A 22,194-nucleotide genomic window follows, 5' to 3' on the forward strand; every position below is an offset into this window, starting at 1 on the left:
CTCGGTAATTCTTCAGTGTATTAAAACATCCAATTTATATTTATTACAGCTCGGCCTGGAAACACATCTTCTTTTGACGCCGATTCTTGATCAGAGCCTCAGTCACCAACTCTCCGCAAACGCTGATGGTTCGTCTGGAACACGCACCTTAGGTCCGTCCATAAAGTCCCGTCAGAGTTAAGGCTTGCAACACACTTCTTATGTTTTCAGTTTGGCCATTTTAGAATTGACCTTGTTGTCTAAATGATCCTTCTGTATCTTACCTTCCCATCTAAACATTACTTTTCTGTTGCTCTGACTGTCAACATCCTGTGCACATTTGGCTCATTCAACCGCGCTCAATTACTGTATATTCTTAGGAATATGAGGCTCATGATATATATGTCATGTAATTTTCCAACCAACTTAATCCAGGTCAGGGACACGGGTGGTGCTGGAACCTATCCGAGTCAGCATGGGGCGCAAGGTACCAGTCCATCGCAGGGCGAACGCGCACACACACCAAACACACACCAGGGCCAGTTTGGCATCACCCATTCACCTAATCTCCGTGTCTTCGAACAGCTGGAGGAAGCCGGAACGCCCGGAGGAAACCCACACATGCGCAGAGAGAACATACAAACACCACGCAAGGAGAACCCGGGATGCGAAAGGGGTGTTGTTGCAAAAGAGTCAAACTTTAAACCCTAAAATTGCTAATTCATTTCCCGCTAATAACTTACTGTCAGGGCACTAATTGTGCAGTAAGAAAAAAACAGGTTCGTAAGAAATTGAACCCTAATCCTGTAAAGGCGTCACTTACATGCACAATTACAATGACACACACTCTTTGTTTCTTGCGTTTTTTTAAATTGCCTTGAGACCGCATATATTTTTGAAAGGTGATTATAAAACAATTAATTGGCTTACATTCCAACAACATCTATTCATCGTGCCATGCCAGATGCCAAGAATTCTTATAATCCAAATTCCATAAGCAATGAATAATTCTGACAAGTTAGGAGAGCAACAATTTTCTTACGGAATATGTCGCCAGATATCATTCATTTTAATATTGAGGTCTAGCGCTGATCCAGCCACATTGGCTTCCGAATCCTGTGCTCGGTGGCCGTCGGTGAGGAGATCGCGTGTTCTCTTAATTTTTTTTTACGGTTTTTCTCTCACTTCCATAAATGCTTGGATAGTATTTTAATCGGCAGTTCCAAATTCCAAATCGGCTGCTCCTGCCTTGAGCCCAGTGCTGCCTGGTGGACACTTGCATCCACACGACCATGAATTGGATTATGTCGGTTCAAAAATGTTAGGATTTAAAATGTTGTAGGCTATACTGGAATCGGATTTTATTATATTAAACTTAGTGTTATTTTATTCATTTTCATTTTATGAGAGAAATAGCGGTTGAACATAGTTGCCTTTTATGTCAAGTTGCTACTGTCAAGTACAGTAATAACTAATTCAGCCAGTTTTTAGTTCATAATCCTGAGCAACAGCGGACACAATGTCAGATGTCTACGTATCTACGCTATCAGCGGGTCAGATGTCAATATCAAAAGTCAATGCTCGTAGAAATTCACGAAACGAACGCGAAAATGTAAAGAAGTGGCTGGGTTTGAATCCACGGGTTTTGACATTCTACAGCTCAGGGAGTTTTCATCTCACGGATTCTAAACTGAGCCATGTTAAGCGAATGTAGTTATGTGCTTGCGTGACGGACTGTCACGAGTCGATTCTTATCTTGTATCCGACACACCTCGTCTTATCGCGATCATTGGGTTCAGCGAACTGTGTGTATTTTCTGAGCGTTAAGTAGAAATGCCAGAAAATGCTGTACAGCATTTTTAACATTAGTATGCTCTTCAAGTGAAACGCATATCATTATGATTACAGAAACTGATATATAATTTGTTGTCTTCGGAATACTAACCTGAAAAGTTCAATTCATAATAAAAAAAGTCTTTCATGAAAGCTCGGCGCAGACTGTAATTTGCCCTCCCCAAGTAGGTGATACCGCGGGCGCGCGTACGCGCACATGCGGCTGAGCGAGAAACTGAGAGCACGCTCGCGGTTAGCACTTGTAGGTCTTGCAGCGGCGGGACCTGTCACTCACAAGTGCGACCTCCAATCGGGGCGCCACTTGGCGTCTTGACTCCTCCCCAGCGGATTATTGAAGTTTCTTTAGTTTCTCCAGTAGGCACATCAGGCAGTTGAGCTTGATCAGCGTGCGGAGATAAAAGCACCTCAAGCTGCGCAATGTTTGTCAGGCACCTCGGGTTGAGTGTGACCCTTTTTCTGTGGATTACCTCCTGCTGGATCTGGGTGGACGCGGCTGTTCGGAGACAAGACGAGTCCTTCTTCACCGGCAGCGTGTATAAGGCCAGATGCACTTCGCGGTGCCTGAGCCTGCACATCACTCGCATCTCTGCTTTCTTCAAACACTTCCAGGTAGAAACCTTCAACTTCTTAACCCTGGCCACTTTATGCATTTTTAAAGGTTGCCAATGTTGCTGGTGTCGAATAGTGCGCGTTGTGTTATACGGCGCGTTTCTTACGAGTGGGTGGACTTAATGGAGCTCATCAGCATGCACAGAAGCTACATTTCTTAAATTCTGGGGTTGAAGGGGCCGTGCTGATTCCCTTCAAATACTCCAGTAATTGGCAGTCATCTAGAGATGTAAGTTTGCACCTTCACGTGATGTCAAACTCCTCTCTGTTGCGTTGAGCAGCCTGCTGGAAAACGTGGAAACAAAAAGACAGGTACAAAAAAGCAGCAACAATCATTGAAGTTTTGCGAGGTTGAGGGTAGATCAGGGAGTTATGTACAAGAGACGCTGGAGGGAGTGGGCAAACATCCAGGTATCTGGCATTTTAGTGTTACATTTAGGACGCTGTCCAACGTCTCCAGTTTGGCGACGGGAGGCACGCGCGAAGTGCGCATATATCAGCATTAACAGAACACATGCGACAAAGGACTAATGTGGCCGTGCACGGCAAATCGACAATTGTCTGGATGTCCGTTAACAGTTTGTCATGTGACAATCCCAAATAAATGTCTTTTCTGGAATACACTCCTATTAACTGGAGAATACGCATTCCGACAGGTTAAAAGTCAGTGTTGGCAAATGCATTAAAATAATCAAGCGACTGTGCCATCCTTCCTTGGCATTGTTTATACATCCATTTTATGAACCTGTGTCTCCAGTACGGGATAGTAAGAGATCGGCTCCTATACCCGCATCAGAGAACGCAAGGCGGCACTCCAGTCCACCGCGGGGCATTCACTTTCACACCGAACTAGTCAGCCTGGCTGCAAGTCTTTGAACTTGAGAGAAAACCCACGTGGAAAATAACTTATACCAATCGACATTAAGTTAAAAAACCCTTTATAGCCTCAGAAAGAGAAAAGCGAAAGTTGTATGCTGCCTGGATAACTTCTGAGCTTTTGTTTGAAAGCTGTCACGCCATGCATTGTGTACAAAAATACATATTTTTGCATAGGGGCACAATATAGTTGGCAAAAGTTTTAGTAACGTACAGTAGTTAATCGCGATAACTTTTTTTGCAAATACTGTTTGACTTGCCGTTACGCGACCTTTTAAGATAGCAAGCGCTGTCGCAGCTGGACATTAATTCATTCTTTCCGAAGAACTGGTGTCCCAACTAGTTCTGGTTCCAGCCGCAGATGAGTTGGTGCAAAGAAATGCCTTGTGCCCCTGCGATTCTATAGTGGAGAAAACCCCTTTCAGAAATGCAACGCGGATTTCGTTCCGAAAGATTCAACAATACGACAGTGAACAGCGCGAAGGTTCGTCCGCCTCCCTGCTTGCTGTCACAAGGTCTGCAGCAGCAGCACAGACTCCCAGACCCAGCGGAGAGTGCTGGCCATCTGACGTCCCCGATTGCACGGTTGGGGTGTCCGGTAGAGATCGAGCCTTAAGAGAATGGGAGTCACAATACAGCTAGTTGTATTCGTGCAGTAATACTCACTTTACAAAGGAACAGACAAGACGGCGGGCTGTTTTCAATAACGCAAGTGCATTTCCTTTCCTAACTTTACTCAGCTGTCACTTGGAGCGATCTGGTAGTTCCTATTTTAGCAAGCTAACAATTTCGATTTTTGTTTTTGACAATTGGGAGGGCTTTTTAGGTTATTTCTACATCATTCAGAGACTAACAATTTTCAAATACAAGCAGCACATCGACACAAAAATGTATCTATATAGCACTGTTCCATATTCAACATCATTCTTATACGGCTTAAAGGTGTATAGAATTAATGTAATTAACCATTTTGTGTGTTTTTTAAATTAAATATATATATATATATATATATATATATATATATATATATATATATATATATATATACTGCGGTGGGTTGGCACCCAGCCCGGGATTGGTTCCTGCCTTGTGCCCTGTGTTGGCTGGGATTGGCTTCAGCAGAACCCCGTGACCCTGTATTCGGATTCAGTGGGTTGGAAAATGGATGGATGGATATATACTGTATATATATACATATATATATTATTTTTAAGATCTTAACGTGAATGTGTGGACCGAACCGGCAACTTTAGCTCTTGAAACTTGAGCACCTTAGGAGCAATATTGGCTATGGGGCCTGCCCCAGTACTACTGCTACTCCTACTACTACTTCTACTACTTTTATTACCACCTCCACCGATCTGCACGAACTTTGAAAGAGCAACATTTTATTTGACTTGGACCTTATTTAAGGAATGTTGCTGTTTGTTAAATGTCGTGAGCTTTTGTAAAAAGGTTAATTGCTCCCACTGCTGCAAATAAAGTACCCTATCTATCTATCTATCTATCTATCTATCTATCTATCTATCTATCTATCTATCTATCTATCTATCTATCTATCTATCTATCTATCTATCTATCTATCTATCTATCCGCGAGAGTCGAGTACTTCCACAACTACAAATACTGCTGCAAGTGCCTGTGTACTTCATGTTGGACCGACAAGCGTACCGTCCAGTGTGGCCTCCTGACTTGTAACCAATGTAGATCGAGCTTATCAAGGCATCATTAAAAAAAAAAAAAAAACACTTGAAAGTCGCACGAGGCCGCCGCGAGGTGCAGTTAAATAAACGCCCACGTTCAAACCGGCGTAATTTTAAGTTACAAATCAACCTGACAGTATGTCTTGCAACCGTACAGGAATTACCTACTTTCTATTAAAGCATGTTGTAACCCGAGAAAAGTGAAAATTGCAGACAGGTAGCGTAACGATATGTGTCGGATCATTGATGATAAATACAATTTTTAAAAGCCTTTAGACTTATTATAGGGGAAGCCGCATTTCTAACATTGTGTCGAGTCGTGGGGAGTCGTGGTCTGTCTCAGCAGCAACGGGCGTATGCAGAACCAAGTCAGATAATAAAGAGAATACATTTCGCGCTGGAGCAATTTTCAAAGAGTCCTGTGGGCGTCGCTACACCGAACGATATTCCTAAGAAAGACCGCTCTGCACATTCCCAGCCGTAGCTTCGAGCAGTCTGAACTTGTTGAGGTTTTCTGTTAGAAAAACAGTGCGATGTTTCAGCTCGATACCGAGAAAGAAGGACCGTCTTCATCATATCTAGTAATGATTTTAATCAACATTTATTTGAAACATACAGTGCAACTGTTAAAAAATAGAATAACGGGATCAGAGCGAATTACACTAGACTTTTTCTTCATTGTCGAAAGTAACAGTTACATGCCTTTTGTATTATTCTGTCATTGGTAGTGCATAATATTAGTGGGGATCGGATACTAATGTCAAAATACATGTTTGCTGGGTCCAGCATGGTGTTATAGAAAATGCCTCTGTCGCAAGGCTTTCGGGTTCAATTCCCAGTGTAACAGTGAGATAGATAGATAGATAGATAGATAGATAGATACTTTATTAATCCCAAGGGGAAATTCACGTGTGTGCGTGCGGAGTTTGTATTTTTCCCGTGTCTTTCTGGAATTTCCTTTCAAAAACGAATTTTGTTCAATTCACAAAGACTGTGATGTAATGAATTAGTTAATTGTTGAGTTTAAATTAACCATCGATGTACAGTATTGTTATAGCATCATTCTGATCTACCTATCTGCCTGTCTATACTTTAGTGCCTTATCTATCTATCTATCTATCTATCTATCTATCTATCTATCTATCTATCTATCTATCTATCTATCTATCTATCTATCTATCTATCTATCTATCTATCTATCTATCTATCTATCTATCTATCTATCTATCTATCTGCTGTACATTCATTTTACTGGTCATTTTTCCTGGTAATGGTGTTCTGCAAAACTAAAGGCACCAGAGTAGTTCTTCAGAGTGATGCCATATGGGGCCCATTTTTCGTTCCCAAAAGAACCATCAGTATGAAGGTTCCAGAAAGAATGTTTATTTATTTACATCCATAACACATTCCATAAACATTTGCAAATAAATGATTACAGATTTGTGAAATACTAAAGGGCTCATGCTTTTAAAAAGACTCTGGTTGCATACAGAAACACAGGCTAAGTCCAGATTTCATTGATCTGTTAGTATCTTGCTAGGCAGCCTGCTACAGGTTAAAGATTTGAGTTTTTTTTTCATATTGGGCCCTTTATCAAAGCCCAACTTCGTATGTAAAGAATCCTTCACAGAATGAAGCGGCTCATTGTCAAGTAGTTCTTCTGCACAGCCCATTAAAGTGCCATTACAGGACTGTTATTTTTAAGAGTGCGTGATGAATACATCTGTGGAGCTGTTTAAGCAATTGCTTTGTGCATTTCTGTAGTAAAATGTCTGATGTTCTTTGTGATGTTCTGTATTGTGTCTTCTTAACATTTACATCAGATATATTTATGTATCACAGAAAACATTCACTGTCATTCACTGAGTTACCATCCAGGGTTGGTTTCTTTCCCCCAGTGCTGCTAAGAGGGGTTCTGGCCACGAACAGCCCCGAATCACCAGAATGAAGTGTTATATTAAAATTCATTGGCACTAATAATGACATACCTTGTAAGGTAAATAAATTTTCTGGCTGTCCATCACACTGCAGCATTCTATTTATATAGTACTGCTGTTAAATCCTTGTCATGACGTTAATACATTTTACTCATATAAAGAGTTTTTTTTTCTTCCGTTTTTTAACTCCTAACTGTCTCGAGGGTAAAATGCCCACAAATGAGTTACATGTTTTAATCCCCTCAGCGATTTTGTATCTTGTGTCAGAAGCTGTTTTACACCCTTCAGTGGACACAGTGTTTCTTCTTAGGAGATGTCTGAAAAGAAGAGAAGCATATCATTGTTGCTTCCATGGCTCTTGCTATGCAACATTTCAGACACTTTTAGTTTCAATGAACTCGATTAACCTCAAAGAATCCTCAGTTGCCAGTTAGACAGTTTACAAACTGAGCTACCACTTTTTTTTTTTGTTTTTGTGACAGTGGCCACCAACTTGCTGCCGTCTTTTTTAAAAGTCAGAAGAAAAAAAAGCTAAAGGGAAATTGAGGTGTTGTTTCAAAATTTGGCTTCATGTCTATTTGGTTGTTGCTGTTGTTTGAATTGTGGAAGATGTCTGTCATTTTGGTAAGAAAAGATAGTGATTTTATTTATCTAGTAGTGATCAAAATAAAGTTACTCTTTAAAGAGTTTAGTTTTTTTTCATACTTGTTTAATACTGTGAAGTGTTCATTTTCACTTGAACCGTTATGGAGATGGCCAGTTGATTCTGATGTGGCAAGCCTGAGCATTTGAGATGAATTAATGTTGTGTTAATTCAACCATGATACTTATGTTTTATATTAGTAAATGCAGAGTCATGAATTCATTATTAGCTAGGCTCTGAAATTGGGAATATTTGTCTAATTTTCATTAAGAGTGGGTGGATTATTCAGGGGTGTCCACTTTCGGCCTGCTCCGACTCTCATTGTGAGCAGAAGCTGATTCACATTTCATTGGTAGAGAAACTGAAAAGGTATGTGAGCGGCTCTTTTGCTTTTTCTGAATTGTGAACTATTTTTTTATTGTACTTTTTAATTTTACCTTTGTAGTAGCTCCATAATAGCTAAATAGTTTCTAAATAGGGAATATGTTTGGCGGTAGAGACACAGGCATACTGTAGGTTTAAAAGAGGGTCAGTTACTATCACTTATATTACTGTCAGTTAAAAGCTAATTTTTTATGAAATGTAAGAATCATATTAGGGGATCAGGTCAGAAGGGGGCCTTTGTGCACCAAAAGACACAATTATAATCTACGAGGTTGAGTCAATAATGATCCGCTTTTTTTTTTTTATATTTGTTTTGGCCACTCTACTGTCTTGTCGGCCCAAAAAAGTACAGTAAACAGAGATCCACTTTGTATGTGGTGAAGGTGTACCAGGGGCCAAAGTTCTTGTTCGTTTAGTCAGAGTCATGGTATGAACTTGCTCCATGTCATTATTGGTAGTGAACGTGAATGGACATCCTGCTCCTTCTTTGTACTTAACACTTGTCCGACCATTTTTGAACTTTTCAATCTGGTGAAAAAGCAAATGTCTGCATATTGTGCAGAAAGGCTTCTATGGATTTTGGCCCCAGGTACGCCTTTAGGTCAGAAAAAGTGGATAACTGCTCGCCGCTCTTCTGTGGTGCAAACAGAGAGCAGAGCGGCCATATTTATTGCTAGAAAACAACAAGGGAAACGAACTGATCAAGATCGAAACTGTTCCGCTGTGACCAAAGACACACCATGTTTCCACATGTACAGCCAACCCAAAGAAAATGATCACAACATTTGTAGATAATAATTGACTTACCCTCAAACATTATGCTGAGTGTATTCTTTTTTGGCACTCTTCTTTAGAGTGCAGGCTCCGAGCGCTTGGGCAGATTTACAGATATAAAGTGAAGTGCATTTACGAACTGAAGTACACTTATCAAGGTTCAAATTCACCAAATGAGTGGGGAATGTTTGAAATCAACGAGTCTAATGATAATAGTTAAGCTTCTGATTCTGGATTGAGTGTCATGAAAACTGGCAGCTTTCCAGGATCCCCTACTTTAGGTTGTGCCCTTTTTTTGTTTAGCAGGATCAGTGGCATGTCTGCAATAAGTGCCAGTGGCTCACATGCCCACCAGATGTTATGCAAGATAAGAAGTAAGCTCAGGTTTAGAACAACTTTACTTTCTTAAGCAAGTTTTCATGATATGCTCAAAGTAAAGTCTTATCTAGAAAATTGCTGGTTTTGGTAGTGTGTGAAATTTGTATTTGTCTCGGGTGGTGCTAGCGTTTTTTTTTTTTTAGTCAATTTGCCTGTCTGTATTGGCCTTGCAGTGTTTTCAGTTTCCTCTTGGCTGTGTGTGCACACATGCAACTTGAGCTTTCTTGTTTAGCAGGAGAGAAGCCCCATGTTATCATTTTGATAAGAAGAGTGTAAGCTGTATATTTAAAAGGCAAAGTTGAATGACTGACTGACTCACTCACTCAGTCGCACTATTTCTCGTTTAATTGAAAAGCTGAAATTTGGTGGGATTATACATCTGGGGCAATGAGTACTGTGTGTACCCAAGGGTGCCACTTCATCGTCTCCTTCTGTTTCTCTCCCTTTTTGCTTTTGGTAAAGCAACACCAACACCCTCCGCCACGACGCATGACACCCACTGAGCTTCGCCAAACCTTCGTCCTACTTCTTCACTTCTGTTAGGGGCCTTCATTTGCATAAAGCAGCAAGCCCCATTTCCCTTATTTCTTAGTGAACAGCTGAAAAAAAGGATACAGTGCATTAGTATAGCCTATTCACTCCAGTATTATTACTGACAAATATAAAACCATGGGTCAGCTAATATTCTTTTTTCTATAATGTCCACAAATTTCAATCAAATTAGTCAATACGCTTCTTAGTTTTTGGGATATTTCGTTTTTTTATTGTAGAGACTGGTTTTGCCCACAGATATTGCTGTCGATAATAATATTGTAGTGAGTTGACTATATTAATGCACTGCATCCTGTGTGCTTGGTGAATCTCGAAGAAGGGCTATCAAGCTCAAGTGCATGCTGTGTGCTGGGGCTGTTGGCATTAAGTTGCTCCGCCACAAGCAGAAAGGCAGGGTGAGAGAAGTAGAGGATGTTGTGGTGCCCTTGGGTACATGCAATGCTCCCTATTCTGTTGGCTTCTCCTTACTCCTCATTTAGCGGTTTAAAATACACCTAGGGTTGTTTCTCCCCTTCGAATAGTCAAGTGAACTTATAGACATGTACTGCAAAGAACTGGGGGTGGTGGGCTGTTTGGGCTGAGGGTTTACTCCTGGTAAAATACATGTAGTGTTGTGAGGAACTGGGGTGTCCCCTTTGAGGTCAGACCACGATCTGCTGCTCCCCTCCGTTTTACAAAGCACAAACAAAGAAGGGCTGTGTATGACCCAAACCAGGTGCGATGGCACGTCCTGGTCAGTTTAAACGCTTGTGCAACTCAGTAAAAGGAGGTGGACATTATACATGGTTCACCATTTTATTTCATTTCACCTGTTCTATTCTGTGCCATACTCAAACTGTTCAGTTCATTGCATGGGCCACATAAATATGCAGCCTGTAAACATCAATGCTGTACTGTATGTAAAAAAGTTAAAGCAAATCACCATTCAGTATTTATTGCTTTTGATCTAAAACTTCCAAAATGTAATGGTACAAGATTACAGATTACAACCATTACAATCAAATCTGACTGAAACTAGCATTTTTACAGGATGTTCTACAGGGTGAAATTACATTTATGTCCCATTTAATTATTCAAAAGAATACGGTTTCCTGTAAAATGGTGTTTTACAATTACCATCAACAAAAGCCAAGGTCAGCAAGTATAATAATCAAGAATTGATTCCAGGAATGTTCTACACATGGGCATGTTCAAGGGTAAGGAGCGCCAGTGAACTAACAATATAAGAAACACAAAAATATTGAATACAGAGAAATACCTAATTACATAGTACTTCTAATACATCTGATTACCCAGCAAGGCCTATTCTCGTAGGAAATTGATAACACTAACCCTTTTTCTTACCATTAAAATAAGGACTTTTTTTACTTGTGCGTTTGCACTTCTGGTTCAGACTTTTCCTAGTCAGGGGGCTGGGCAGAATCTTTAACTTCACCCACCTCTGAGGTGAACTGCCTGATGATGGTGAATTTGCAAAAGTCATAGAGGAAGACTTCCAGTTCTTCAAAAAGAATCCAGCAGTTTTTAAGAAGGACAGAGTGTAGGTGTGCAAACTGAACGGGTATGTAGATAAATGGCATGTAGATAATTGTAGGTATTCATTTTTTTAGTTGTTTTCTGGAGTCACACTGTCCTGCAAATACCCATTAGTATGGTGGTTAGTCTTCTTTGTTATTGGCGCTTCTCCTTTTTACTTCAAAGCTGTTTTGACCCTAAACTTGAGATGTGCCCATTTCATTTTAGGCAGCTCATAGCCCCTATATCTTCCTGAGCAGCAGGTGGTTGTGTGCCTCTCAGTTTACTTAACATTTACAGATCTATGGCTCTACTTTTTCAGATTATGACAATGTCAGAGGGTATTACAAGGATCTGATACCAATTGAGAAAGTCCAGGAACCAACATCTCATTGTTTGATTGATTCTTTGTGACGTGAACGGAATTTGAACTTGTACATTTCACTACTCATTAACACAAGAGAGACAGGTATTATTAGGTAGGTAAATTAATGTTAACATTAGAGAAGTCGGCAAACATCAAGGAAAAATCAGATATGGCCACGGACTGACCTGAATTTTCATGCCAAAAACGGCACTGAAGAAGATGTATCTAATGTGCTTTATCTGTAGTATACTCTGAAAAGAATCACACAGCTATTGATCCCCATCTACTACATGAGGCTTCCTCAGATTCGTGCAGGCGACAGTAGCTGGTATTGCTTTAATGTTGCTTTGCAGGGTCAGCTGTATCAGAAAAATCATATCAAAGCAAAGCTATTGTTCAAGGTTGATCTTGTTTATAGCAGGCTCCTACAATAAGTCACAATCTCATTCTAATAATGGTATACTATTTTATTTTTGTAATGAAGATTTTGTGTCGACAGTTCCTCAGAGGTTCAATTTTGAATCCTGGCCAGGGTGCTGCCTGCGTGGTGTTTGCATGTATGGCTTTTTCTCTGGATGCTCACATCTCACATCCCAGTGACATTCAGTTTAGGTTGATTGGCCAGTCCACATCAACATGGCGTAAGAGAAGGTGCGTTGTGGAGCAAAGATTGGTTCTTGCCACCTGTCCATTGCTACTAGAATAGATTCTGGGCCCTGTGCCCCTGAAGTGGATTAAGTGAGTTTGAAAATAAATGGATAGAAAATTTATGCAACTCTTTTTATATTTTCCTCTGAAAATTAATTGGCTAATACAGCGCTTCTCCTAGCAGGCCACACAGCTCTGTGTGAAGGTTTATTTCCCCCCATGAATTTACTTTAGAGATCTTTACATCACAGGATTGGCATTGATCTATTTTTTTTAACCTTCTGTTTCTGTTATTCAGTTAAGGGGATGCAAACATTAGAAACAAAAAACATAAATGATGAGATAGATCAGAGACTGAGCTTTAAACTTCAGGGACGCAAGTTCACTTCCCACTTTTCCTTGACAGCATTACCCTCAGCAAGACACTTAACCAGCCCTTGCCATAACTGTAAAAACTATCTGTAAACAAGTATAAGATAATGTAACCTAATATTCCAAGTCACCTTGGATAAAAGTATCAGCTAAATATATAATAGTAATAATTTTTGCAAAACTGGGTTAGACGTGTGAAGTGCTTAGGGATGGCGATGGACTGATTTCTCTGTAGAGCTTCCAAATCAGCATGAACTTTATCTCCATATGTTCCTGTTTGTTACTTGAAAATATAAACAGGTGTAATCCTACAGTTTTTTTTACCCCAGGTATTTAAAAATTTCATTGTCATTGGATTAACAGTTCATTTTTTGACAGCCTCATTTTCAGCATGCTGTACTGTGTATTAAGGAAAATGCTGTCAGAGTAGGACCTGTCCCCTGTGTGTCACTGGAATAAGTGGTTTTGGGAAATTAGTTCATTAAATAACAGTTTGCCCTTCATTTGATATATTATATTCACCTATTTTAGTAAGTTGCTTTTCCATTACAGACACAGGGAACTCTAACTTTAAGCGGTAGAGAGGCCGCGGCATTATAACATACTGTTGGGACTTTCACTCCAAAGCCATGATTAGTCAGTTGCAAGTTAACCTGCTGGCCTGATATGAGTTTGTGTGTTGATGTGCCCTGTAGTGGACTGGCTTCTCCTGTTGGATTTGGTTGCTACCTCGTGAACATTGCTGCATGAATAGGCTCCGTGAACTGGAATAAGACAGTTTGAAATTTGATGAATGGATGAGTCTAATATGTCTTTAGCATTCTGGGGAAAATCGGACCCACAACGTAAGCCCAAGTGAATATGGGGAGACCATGATGTGTTAGTAAGGATGCCTCTCATGTTTGTTTATCATGAAACACTAACAGAGTATTGAGTGAATTCACTCAATACACATTCTTTAATACTGAGTGATTATATCAATCTATTTGTTCATGTTCTAAAGCTGGTTATTCTATAGATGAGTGGGGACCCAGAGCTTATCCTGGCCACAGAAGACAGTAAGGAAATGTCTTAACATCTTCCCTCCATTCAGTGCACCTGCTCTAACTACTTTAGTTCAGAGACTTGGGTGTCCATTATGCCAAACCAGTGTGCTATATGTATAGGCACAAATAGTATTGAACAGTAAAAAAAAGAAAATCCATTGAATTAAAAAAAAAATAATAATTGGAGGTGTTATGATGCTGCCTGGCAACAATGAGATCAGTGTTTGTGTCCTGGGTACTCCATACATGGAGTTTGCATGTTCTCCCATGTCAGTTTGGGTATCCTTCTGCGTGCTCCAGTTTCCTCCCACAGTCCAGTAGTGTTGCATCAATGCTAAAATTTTGACATTGGTAACAATACCACCTTTTGCACCTCAGTACCATTACCAGAATGATATAGAAGCAAATAATTTATACCCTAAAGTCTCCTAACTGCTTTGTCCCCCTGGCTCTGCTGTAGTCAGCTCTCCTGGTTCTGTCAAGGTCTGTCCAAATCTCCCAATTTCTTAATCAAATTTTTCCCCTCAAGAGTTTTGAGAGCCCTGATATACCCACATTATAATATAAAGTGGGTGCACTAGAGTACATACATATATTGCTTCCAAAATCAGGGTGGGTCAATGGGGTTGTCAGAACGCAATGTGCCGATTTGCAACCACAGTAATTTCCAATACCGAATTTAGCATAATGGTGGTATAATACACTTTTTAAAAAAATTTTGTAGCCTTATGCCGTACAACACTAGTCCAATGACATGCAGGTCAGGTGAATTTGTGATTTTAAATTGGCCCCTGTCTGTCTGTGTGTTGTTGTTCTTCTTCTTGCCTTGCACCCAGTGATTGCTCTAGCTTCCAGTGACCCTGCCCTGGATATGTAGGTTGAGGAAATGGATGTGTGAGTGGATGGACAGTAAATTGACTATCTAGTTAGTTTTTGGATTCATTACTTGAAACGTGTTAAAAAGAGGCTGAGCCTTTTGCATTCATTAGCTACAGCAGCTTTGCCTTGGAGCCCAGAAGCTTTCCCAGTAGAAGCCCTGGACCAGCTGCTAGTCTATAATAGGTATGCTCACATATACTGTACATGCCAGTTTACAGTAACCTGATAACCTAATCTGCTTCACTTTGGGAACAAAACTGGAACACCTGGAGGAAATTCCACACAGACATAGTGGGAAGTTCAGAGATGGTGACCATATTTGGGATTTAACTTCTGTCTGCTGGAGCATTACTACTGTGTTTCACCCATATTTCCATACACTGGTTCAATAAGAGTTAAGAATATTATAGTTTTACTATTCACGGTGGCGCAGTGGGTAGCACTGCTGCCACGCAGTTCGGGTCCTCCTTGTGTGGAGTTTGCATGTTCTCCCCGTGTCTGCGTGGGTTTCCTCCGGGTACTCCGGTTTCCTCCCACAGTCCAAAGACATGCAGGTTAGGTGCTTTGGCGATCTTAAATTGTCCCTAGTGTGTGCTAGGTGGATGGGTGTGGGTGTGTGTGTGTGTCCTGCGGTGGGCTGGCACCCTGCCCCCAGGGTTTGTTTCCTGCCTTGTGCCCTGTGCTGGCTGGGATTGGCTCCTGCAGACCCCCGTGACCCTGTAGTTAGGATATAGCGGGTGGGATAATGGATGGATGGATGGATAGTTTTACTATTAGGTTAGCAAAACTTGTGCTTACTAGATTTTTCTGGTAAAATGCAAAAGCCATCCCCACAGAAGCATGTAATACAGTAATAATGATAAATCACGGTAGTGTGTTGGTGTTTATCGTTACACATTTGATTACACTTTCAAATGGGCCCCTCTGACAGTTTGTTAAAGTTCTTTCTCACTTTTTATGTGAGAAAGAAATCTGTTAGTGAAAACAGAAAAAAAAAACCCTGCACTTGGTGTCAGTCATAAAAGCAGGGCTTGAAGAAGGAACACAGAAGTGTCTCTCAGCCTGCCGAGGGTCACAGGAAGCTGTGTGATTAAACTAATCAGACTTCATAAGACCAGGATGAAACCAAAGCACTTTAGGCATCAGCTGCGCAAACACTGCAGTGCTCCAAAGTTATACCTCCTTACTTGTCCTTGGTAATGTCCTTGTTCTTCCCCAGCCCCCCACCACATTTTCAGTATTCAAAAAATAGCTTGTGCATTTATTCCCATCTCAGATGCATACATTAGCCACAGTCTGATAGCCAGACTTTGCAAAGATCAAATGCCAGTCAGCCTTGTAAACAGATCTTTAGAAAAGACTTAACTTGGTGTACTTAGGATTTTTTTCTCAGTGGTTGTATGAAGTTTGGGTACCATAAACTGTCTCCAAATTGTCACTGTCATCTTTTAGAATAAGAGCACATCATGCTGAATGACCTTTTAGTTCAGCCCGTGCTGAAGACTATTTCAAGACAGAGTGGCTTATTATGCCCAAGACTTTAAAGAAAATTACCAGAGAGCAGGTGAGCGGGCGTTTAGGAATGCAGAATTCCACTGAACCTTCATGCTCGAGTAGTGTAGGCAATGATTTCATCACTGACTGTGTAGAACTCAAATCCTACAGGCGGCTAAGTGTTCAAATGTACCATTAGGAGTGTAAAGTGGGGTTTAGGGTATGTAAACACATTGTTCCAACAGTGATGGGTTAAAAGCCAGAAGTCTGCATGACCATCATCATCAAGTCCTTCCGTGAGAACCCTAAATACAAAGAGGACTATTTCATTTATGTTAGGTAGAATGCCCAGAGGGGACTGGAACCCCTGCAGATTTTATTTAATTCTGCAGCCGTCTGGAGTTTTTTTTTGTTTTCTCTGTCCTCCCTGGCCATCGGACCTTACTCTTTTTCTATGTTAACTAATGTTGTCTTATTTTAATTTCTAATTTTGTCTTTTATTTTTCTTTTCTTCATTATGTAAAGCACTTTGAGCTACTTTTTTTGCATGAAAATGTTCTATATAAATAAATGTTGTTGTTGTAGTAAATGAGTCCTCTGTGTTAATGGCAGGTTTAGCCCTAACATAGCCATTGTTTGTCTGTCCCATATTAATGAGGGTGTGTTGTATAATCTGTATCCTCATATGTGATGGTTTTGTATTTAGTAAGCAGTATCATCTATTCTTGCATTTTGCCGTGAGAGGTGTCTAAACTCTCTGCACCTGAACTTGGTGAGCAGCCATGTGCAAGAACAAAGTAGTCTGTACTGTTGTGTTGTATTTCGGAGGTGGCCATGATAGATTAGCTCTGTGAAGAGGATTACTTGTGGTCTGTTTTGTGTGTTGTAGTTGCCCCATTTTGTGACACTAATTGCACCCCAAACCTACCTGCAATGGGGTCTATCTGTGAATTGCCTTTCCCAAGATTTTTTTCCCCACAATTTTTTTTTTTGAGAATTTTGTTTGTCTTCTTAGGGAATCAGTGCTAGGGGCTGTCAAAAAACAGGACCTGTTAAAGTGCATTGAGGCACTTCCTTGTGTGATTTTGGGCTACACACGAAATAAATTGCTGTTGTTGTTGTTGCAGTTCAAAATGAACACCCCTACTGTGAGCACCGTCTTCATTAGGTGTTAGATTTTCTTAGAAATGTGGCACTCAGTGAGCTGTCTACCTGTTTCCACTAACGTTTAAGCAAAATCACTCATGGCTGTCTGCAGATGAAGTATATATTGTATGTCTGACTAGGCAAGACAAGACTAGGCCTCTCCCAAACATCCATTTATGTACTAAACCTGTCTTTGACTTGTCTAAGCAGCATCAAAGTCAAATCAGAGACTGACATGAAGAGGCTCCAGTCCATCACAGAGCACTAACTCACACATTTACACAGTCATGCTGAGATAATTTAGAGGTGCCTGTTGACTTGACACACATGCCCTTAGAATATATGAGAAGAATATTGTGGGTCAAAAGTGGTTAAAATTAACATTAGATTTAATTGATAAAGCTACAGCATTTACTACTTAGTGCACAAGGCTTTATTAAATGGAACCATCAAGAAATAAAAGAACTATCTTTTAACTTGGTGGTACAATTCTGACATAGCTATGTGGCACATCAGTAAATTGGGTTGCCCTTTTCTGTTACACCAAAATCGATTTTTTACTTAACAGCTCGTGTGTTAGTTCTTTTTATAATTTCATCCTTTAGAGAGCTAGCACATATTCTTTAAATGCAAGTCTGTCAATCCTTATTCACTTAACTTTTGCAAAGTATAACTAAGTAGAGATTTGAAGGTCCGCAAGTAAAGCTGTTAACCAGTCACTTGCTAACCCACGCCATATGTCTATTACTCTTTCTATTTGAAGGGGAACCCTTTAAAGTTTACATAAAATGTACCCTTATCCAGCTTCTATTAGTGCCCATATGTTCTTTATGAAGAACTGATTTTAAAGTAATGGCTGGCACCCACCATGAACACGTCTTTATGTATGGTTACCAAACAATTTCCAGGCCCACTCATAGAGAGCCTTACATGGTGGTGCAGTGGTAAGCGCTGCTGTATCACAATAAGGAGAACATGAGTTTGTGTCCTGGGTCCTCCCAGTTGTGGGAAAAAGCTAAATAAAGGTAAAGAATTATTATTATTATTGCAGGACCAAATAGGAGCCATAAGTTAACCTGGAAACATGTAGGTAGACACTTGAAGGAAACTTACTTTTGTTTGGCATTGTAGAAGGGTAAAATGATGGTACAGGACAAAACAAGATGGTTGAGATACCAACTGGGCAACAAAACCCTATTTAATTTGAAGAAAAAGGTAGAAAAGGTAGCGGAATCAAGCACTTTAATGTGCAGTTTTACACAGAAGATAGTGGAACGATTGAAAAACAGGTTTCAGGCTCATTTCAGCACAGAAGCTGGGGCCACATCAAAATGAGACGCCATCCTCTGTGGTCACTCTGTTTTTATAATGTGTGGACCAGAAGGAGTGAGGCTTCTTTTAGACTGGTGCCCTCAAGGGGCAGTTTCTCAAGGCTGTGAGGGAAGAAGGAGACAAGTCTGTTAGAAGGAGTGCCCCCCTTCATCCTGGGGTGGTACTGCTTATTTTAGGTGACCCTCTGGTTAGCATGCGTGACACACATTAACAGTGGAGAACATGCAAGCTGGCCATAGAAAACATACCAGAGACTTCTTACAATGACAAGATCACCACTTTTGGTTGTAGCAAAGTTTTGGTTAGCACAAGTCATACTCAGTATATTAATTTTCCTCATATGAAATACAAGACTGTGTCCTGCTGATGTATGTTCCTATCTTCACTATATCAACAGAGGGGAATGCAAGTGTAAAAACCTTGTCCAGTTGTGATTGACTCTATATGGCTCAATAGCTGAAAGTTCTTTATTCATTTTTAAAGGGCAATGTAGTATTTGAGGTACTAATAGAGAACAGTGTTACTTCTCCATTGTTATCATCTTTTTCTTTGAAAGTAATTTATTATGTTTCATTTTTTTCTTGAATTGTTAAAGTAATTAATTGAATACAATAGAAAGATGTACATTTATGATCTAAAGAAAAATAGAGTAACTAACCTTTGGCATCACGTAAAGGAAAGCATGGTTTTGATTTTTGACTGGGGTATCTATCGTCTATTCAGGAGCTTCCAGGTGTTTAACCCTTGAAATCCAATGCAGCACCTGGGATTTATGTTTAAAGGGGACCCCCATCTGGAAGATGAGGGCTGATCTGGCTAGCTAAACAATACAAATAGAAATCACTATTTGAAAGGCTCACGTCAGCTTCTTCTTCTTCATATTCCCTTCCACGAGGAATCATGCATGTATGCACATCAGACTGAATTTTAGAAAAAAAAGACTCACTATCAAAGTCGAAGTGATAAGTTCCAGTTCATGCTATGAGCTCAAAAAATTAACATGGGCAATGCATAGTACATATATCAGCAATTTGAAAATGTCAGCCAAGGCTCAGCTTTCACAAAAGAAACCAGAGTGTCATGGTTGGGATTTTATTTGTTTCCTTACATTTGTCCAGATACTCTCACTGTCACTTGTGCTGAACACTGCCAGGTAGGAGTTCTGCACTTATAACTGGACTGTGCTCATTTTATTGACTTTTTTTGTGATCCACACAAATGCATTGCAACAAAATGAAAAATGCTGTCCATAGTAGTGTTAGATGCACAATATTAAAAATAATGCTTTAATGGCATTTGATGGTTCTTTACTGGGTTTTGTAGAACTATTGCTTGACCAAGCAGCATTTTTTTCTAGGAAGGGTTCTTTGCATATGAAGTTGGTTCTTTAATATTTGATAGGCAACCTAGCAGGATACTAACAGATTAAGAAAACCTGGACTTAGGCTGTGGTATTTTATGCAGCAAGACCCACTGGTATTTCACATATCTGTTGTTATCTATTCATGGTTATTTACTGTAAGAAGCCTGTTACGGACCTAAATAAGTAAGGGGTTCTTCTTGGAACCTTCATGCAGATGGCTTCCCTATGGAATCACTCTGAAGAACCGCACTAGCATGTGTATTTTTAAGAGTGTACATGGAAAGAAGATCAAAAAACCCAAGGATAATGCAAAGAGCATTAAATAAGTCATTCATTTATTTATTTTCTGATCATATATATTTCAAGGGCATCAGAGGGCTAAAGCAATATCAGATGTATGGAAGAAACCAGCCCTGGCCTGGGCACCAGTCTGTCATAGAGAACACTCTCTCACCGTCATACTGGGACAATTTGTGCTCCACAATCAGCCAACCCTGAACATTTTTGGAACTTGGAAGGAAGCCAGTAGACCCAGAGAAAAACCCCACATTTATGTGCAGAGAATGTTCAGACTCCACACAGACAGAGCAATGTTGCTTGTGTCAATAGAAACTTGTACTACCGTAATGTAGGTTATGTTATAACCAGTGAGAGTGACTTCTGTCTGATTATTAGTTTAGATGGCTTGATCCCATGAGGTTAGAGCAATCAGATATACACAAAAAAACTACACAGAATAGAAATTAATTAATACAATACAGTAAAATCTATTTAAAATAAACATATTATAATGCATGAAAATGCTGTCTATCTAGATGATATTTGGCAACTGTTTTCCTAAATATGCACAGTAGATTTCCAAATATTAACAGATTTGCTAATTTACCGTTACTGTATAGTTCTGTACATGTGTATAGGCTCCCTGAGTGATGAGAGCTGTATACTGTAACCTGAAATGAAAGCTAATTGAATTGAAGTATGAGACTGCAATGTCACCATGTCAGTGTTATGCCCTTTTTATCTTAATAACACATTATCTGCCACTTTCATAACTCCCAGGAGGAAGGTCAGATCAGGTTGGGGGGCATGCACTGGTACAGCGTGTTGCCGCAGCCACCACACGACGAAACAGTTCGGGATCTAGGTTGTTAACCCCCCAGGCAGACACACGGTCCCGTCCCACCCTCCGGAAATCACCCTCTATCTGCTGCAGCCAGGTGTTACATGGATGTCCCCTTGACCTGGTTCAGCCACTCGGGTTTTCAACAATGAGTATCCTGCAAACCGGATCACCCTCAGGGAATCACGCCACATGGCCGTAGTGCCGTAACTGACGCTCCGTCACAATGCAGGTAATGTGCCTCATTTGGGACTCTGTGAGCAACCGCTCATTCAATACAAAGTCAAACCAGAGGTACCAAAGGATTCTCCGAAGAGACATAGTACCAAAGGAGTCTAGTCTTTGTTTCAGGTCACTGGATAGCGTCCATGTCTCGCAACCATATAGCAAGACAGGAAGCACCAGGACTCTACAGATTTGGAGAACAGGTGGAAAATGGTTTGTTTAGTCTGTGTTTGTGTTGTGTGCTAGGTCCAAATGAATGTCAGATAAAGAGAGAGGTAGAGAGTGAGCAGAAAATTTCAGAGAATATAGATTAGATAAGACAAGACAGGATAAAGGGTTAGGGTCCGAAGAGGATGCCCTCCTCAATGACCTCTTGCCAAAAAATCGAAAAATAATAAAGTAGAGAATTGCATTAGTGACCTAATAGTTGTTGTTAAAATACTTATTAAGCATGGAGATGGTCTCCTTAGGATCGCAGCTCCTTGAATGAATGCAGACTTCTGATTGGGTGGTTTCTTAATTTAGTTGATGAGGTGGAAGAGTTGGGACGTTCAGGATATAGGATGAAATTACATCACATCTTGTCTATGAGATCTTTGTCAAGTCTGTGGGCAGAGAAGGAAAAAATTTTTTAGGAATATTTGGGTTGGGTGGCGCAGTGGGTAGCTCTGCTGCCTCGCAGTTAGGAGACCCGGGTTCGCTTCCCGGGTCCTCCCTAGTTTTCATGTTCTCCCCATTTCTGCATGGGTTTCCTCCGGGTGCTCCAGTTTCCTCCCACAGTCTAAAGACATGCAGGTTAGGTACATTGCCGATTCTAAATTGTCCCTATTGTGTGCTTGGTGTGTGTGTGTGCGCCCTGCCCAGAGTTTGTTTCCTGCCTTGTGCCCTGTGTTGGCAGGGATTGGCTCCAGCAGACCCCCGTGACCCTCTAGTTAGGATATAGCAGGTTGGATAATGGATGGATGGATATTTGGGTTCTTCTGCCATGAAGGTTTAAC

The 22,194-nt window shown here is 40.5% G+C and overlaps 1 protein-coding gene across 1 annotated transcript in view; it reads left to right on the forward strand.

The window, feature by feature from the left end:
- Positions 1 to 2,067: 2,067 nt before the first annotated feature.
- LOC114650923 (anosmin-1) overlaps positions 2,068 to 22,194 on the forward strand; it is a 288,549-nt gene continuing 268,422 nt past the window's right edge. Inside the window, exon 1 of the mRNA XM_051927220.1 lies at positions 2,068 to 2,442. Within this exon, the coding sequence (XP_051783180.1) occupies positions 2,251 to 2,442 (192 nt within the window). The 5' untranslated portion in view covers positions 2,068 to 2,250. The remainder of the gene's footprint in view (positions 2,443 to 22,194) is intronic.

The sequence above is a fragment of the Erpetoichthys calabaricus genome, chromosome 4 (genome assembly GCF_900747795.2).
Source record: "Erpetoichthys calabaricus chromosome 4, fErpCal1.3, whole genome shotgun sequence".
NCBI lineage: Eukaryota > Metazoa > Chordata > Cladistia > Polypteriformes > Polypteridae > Erpetoichthys > Erpetoichthys calabaricus.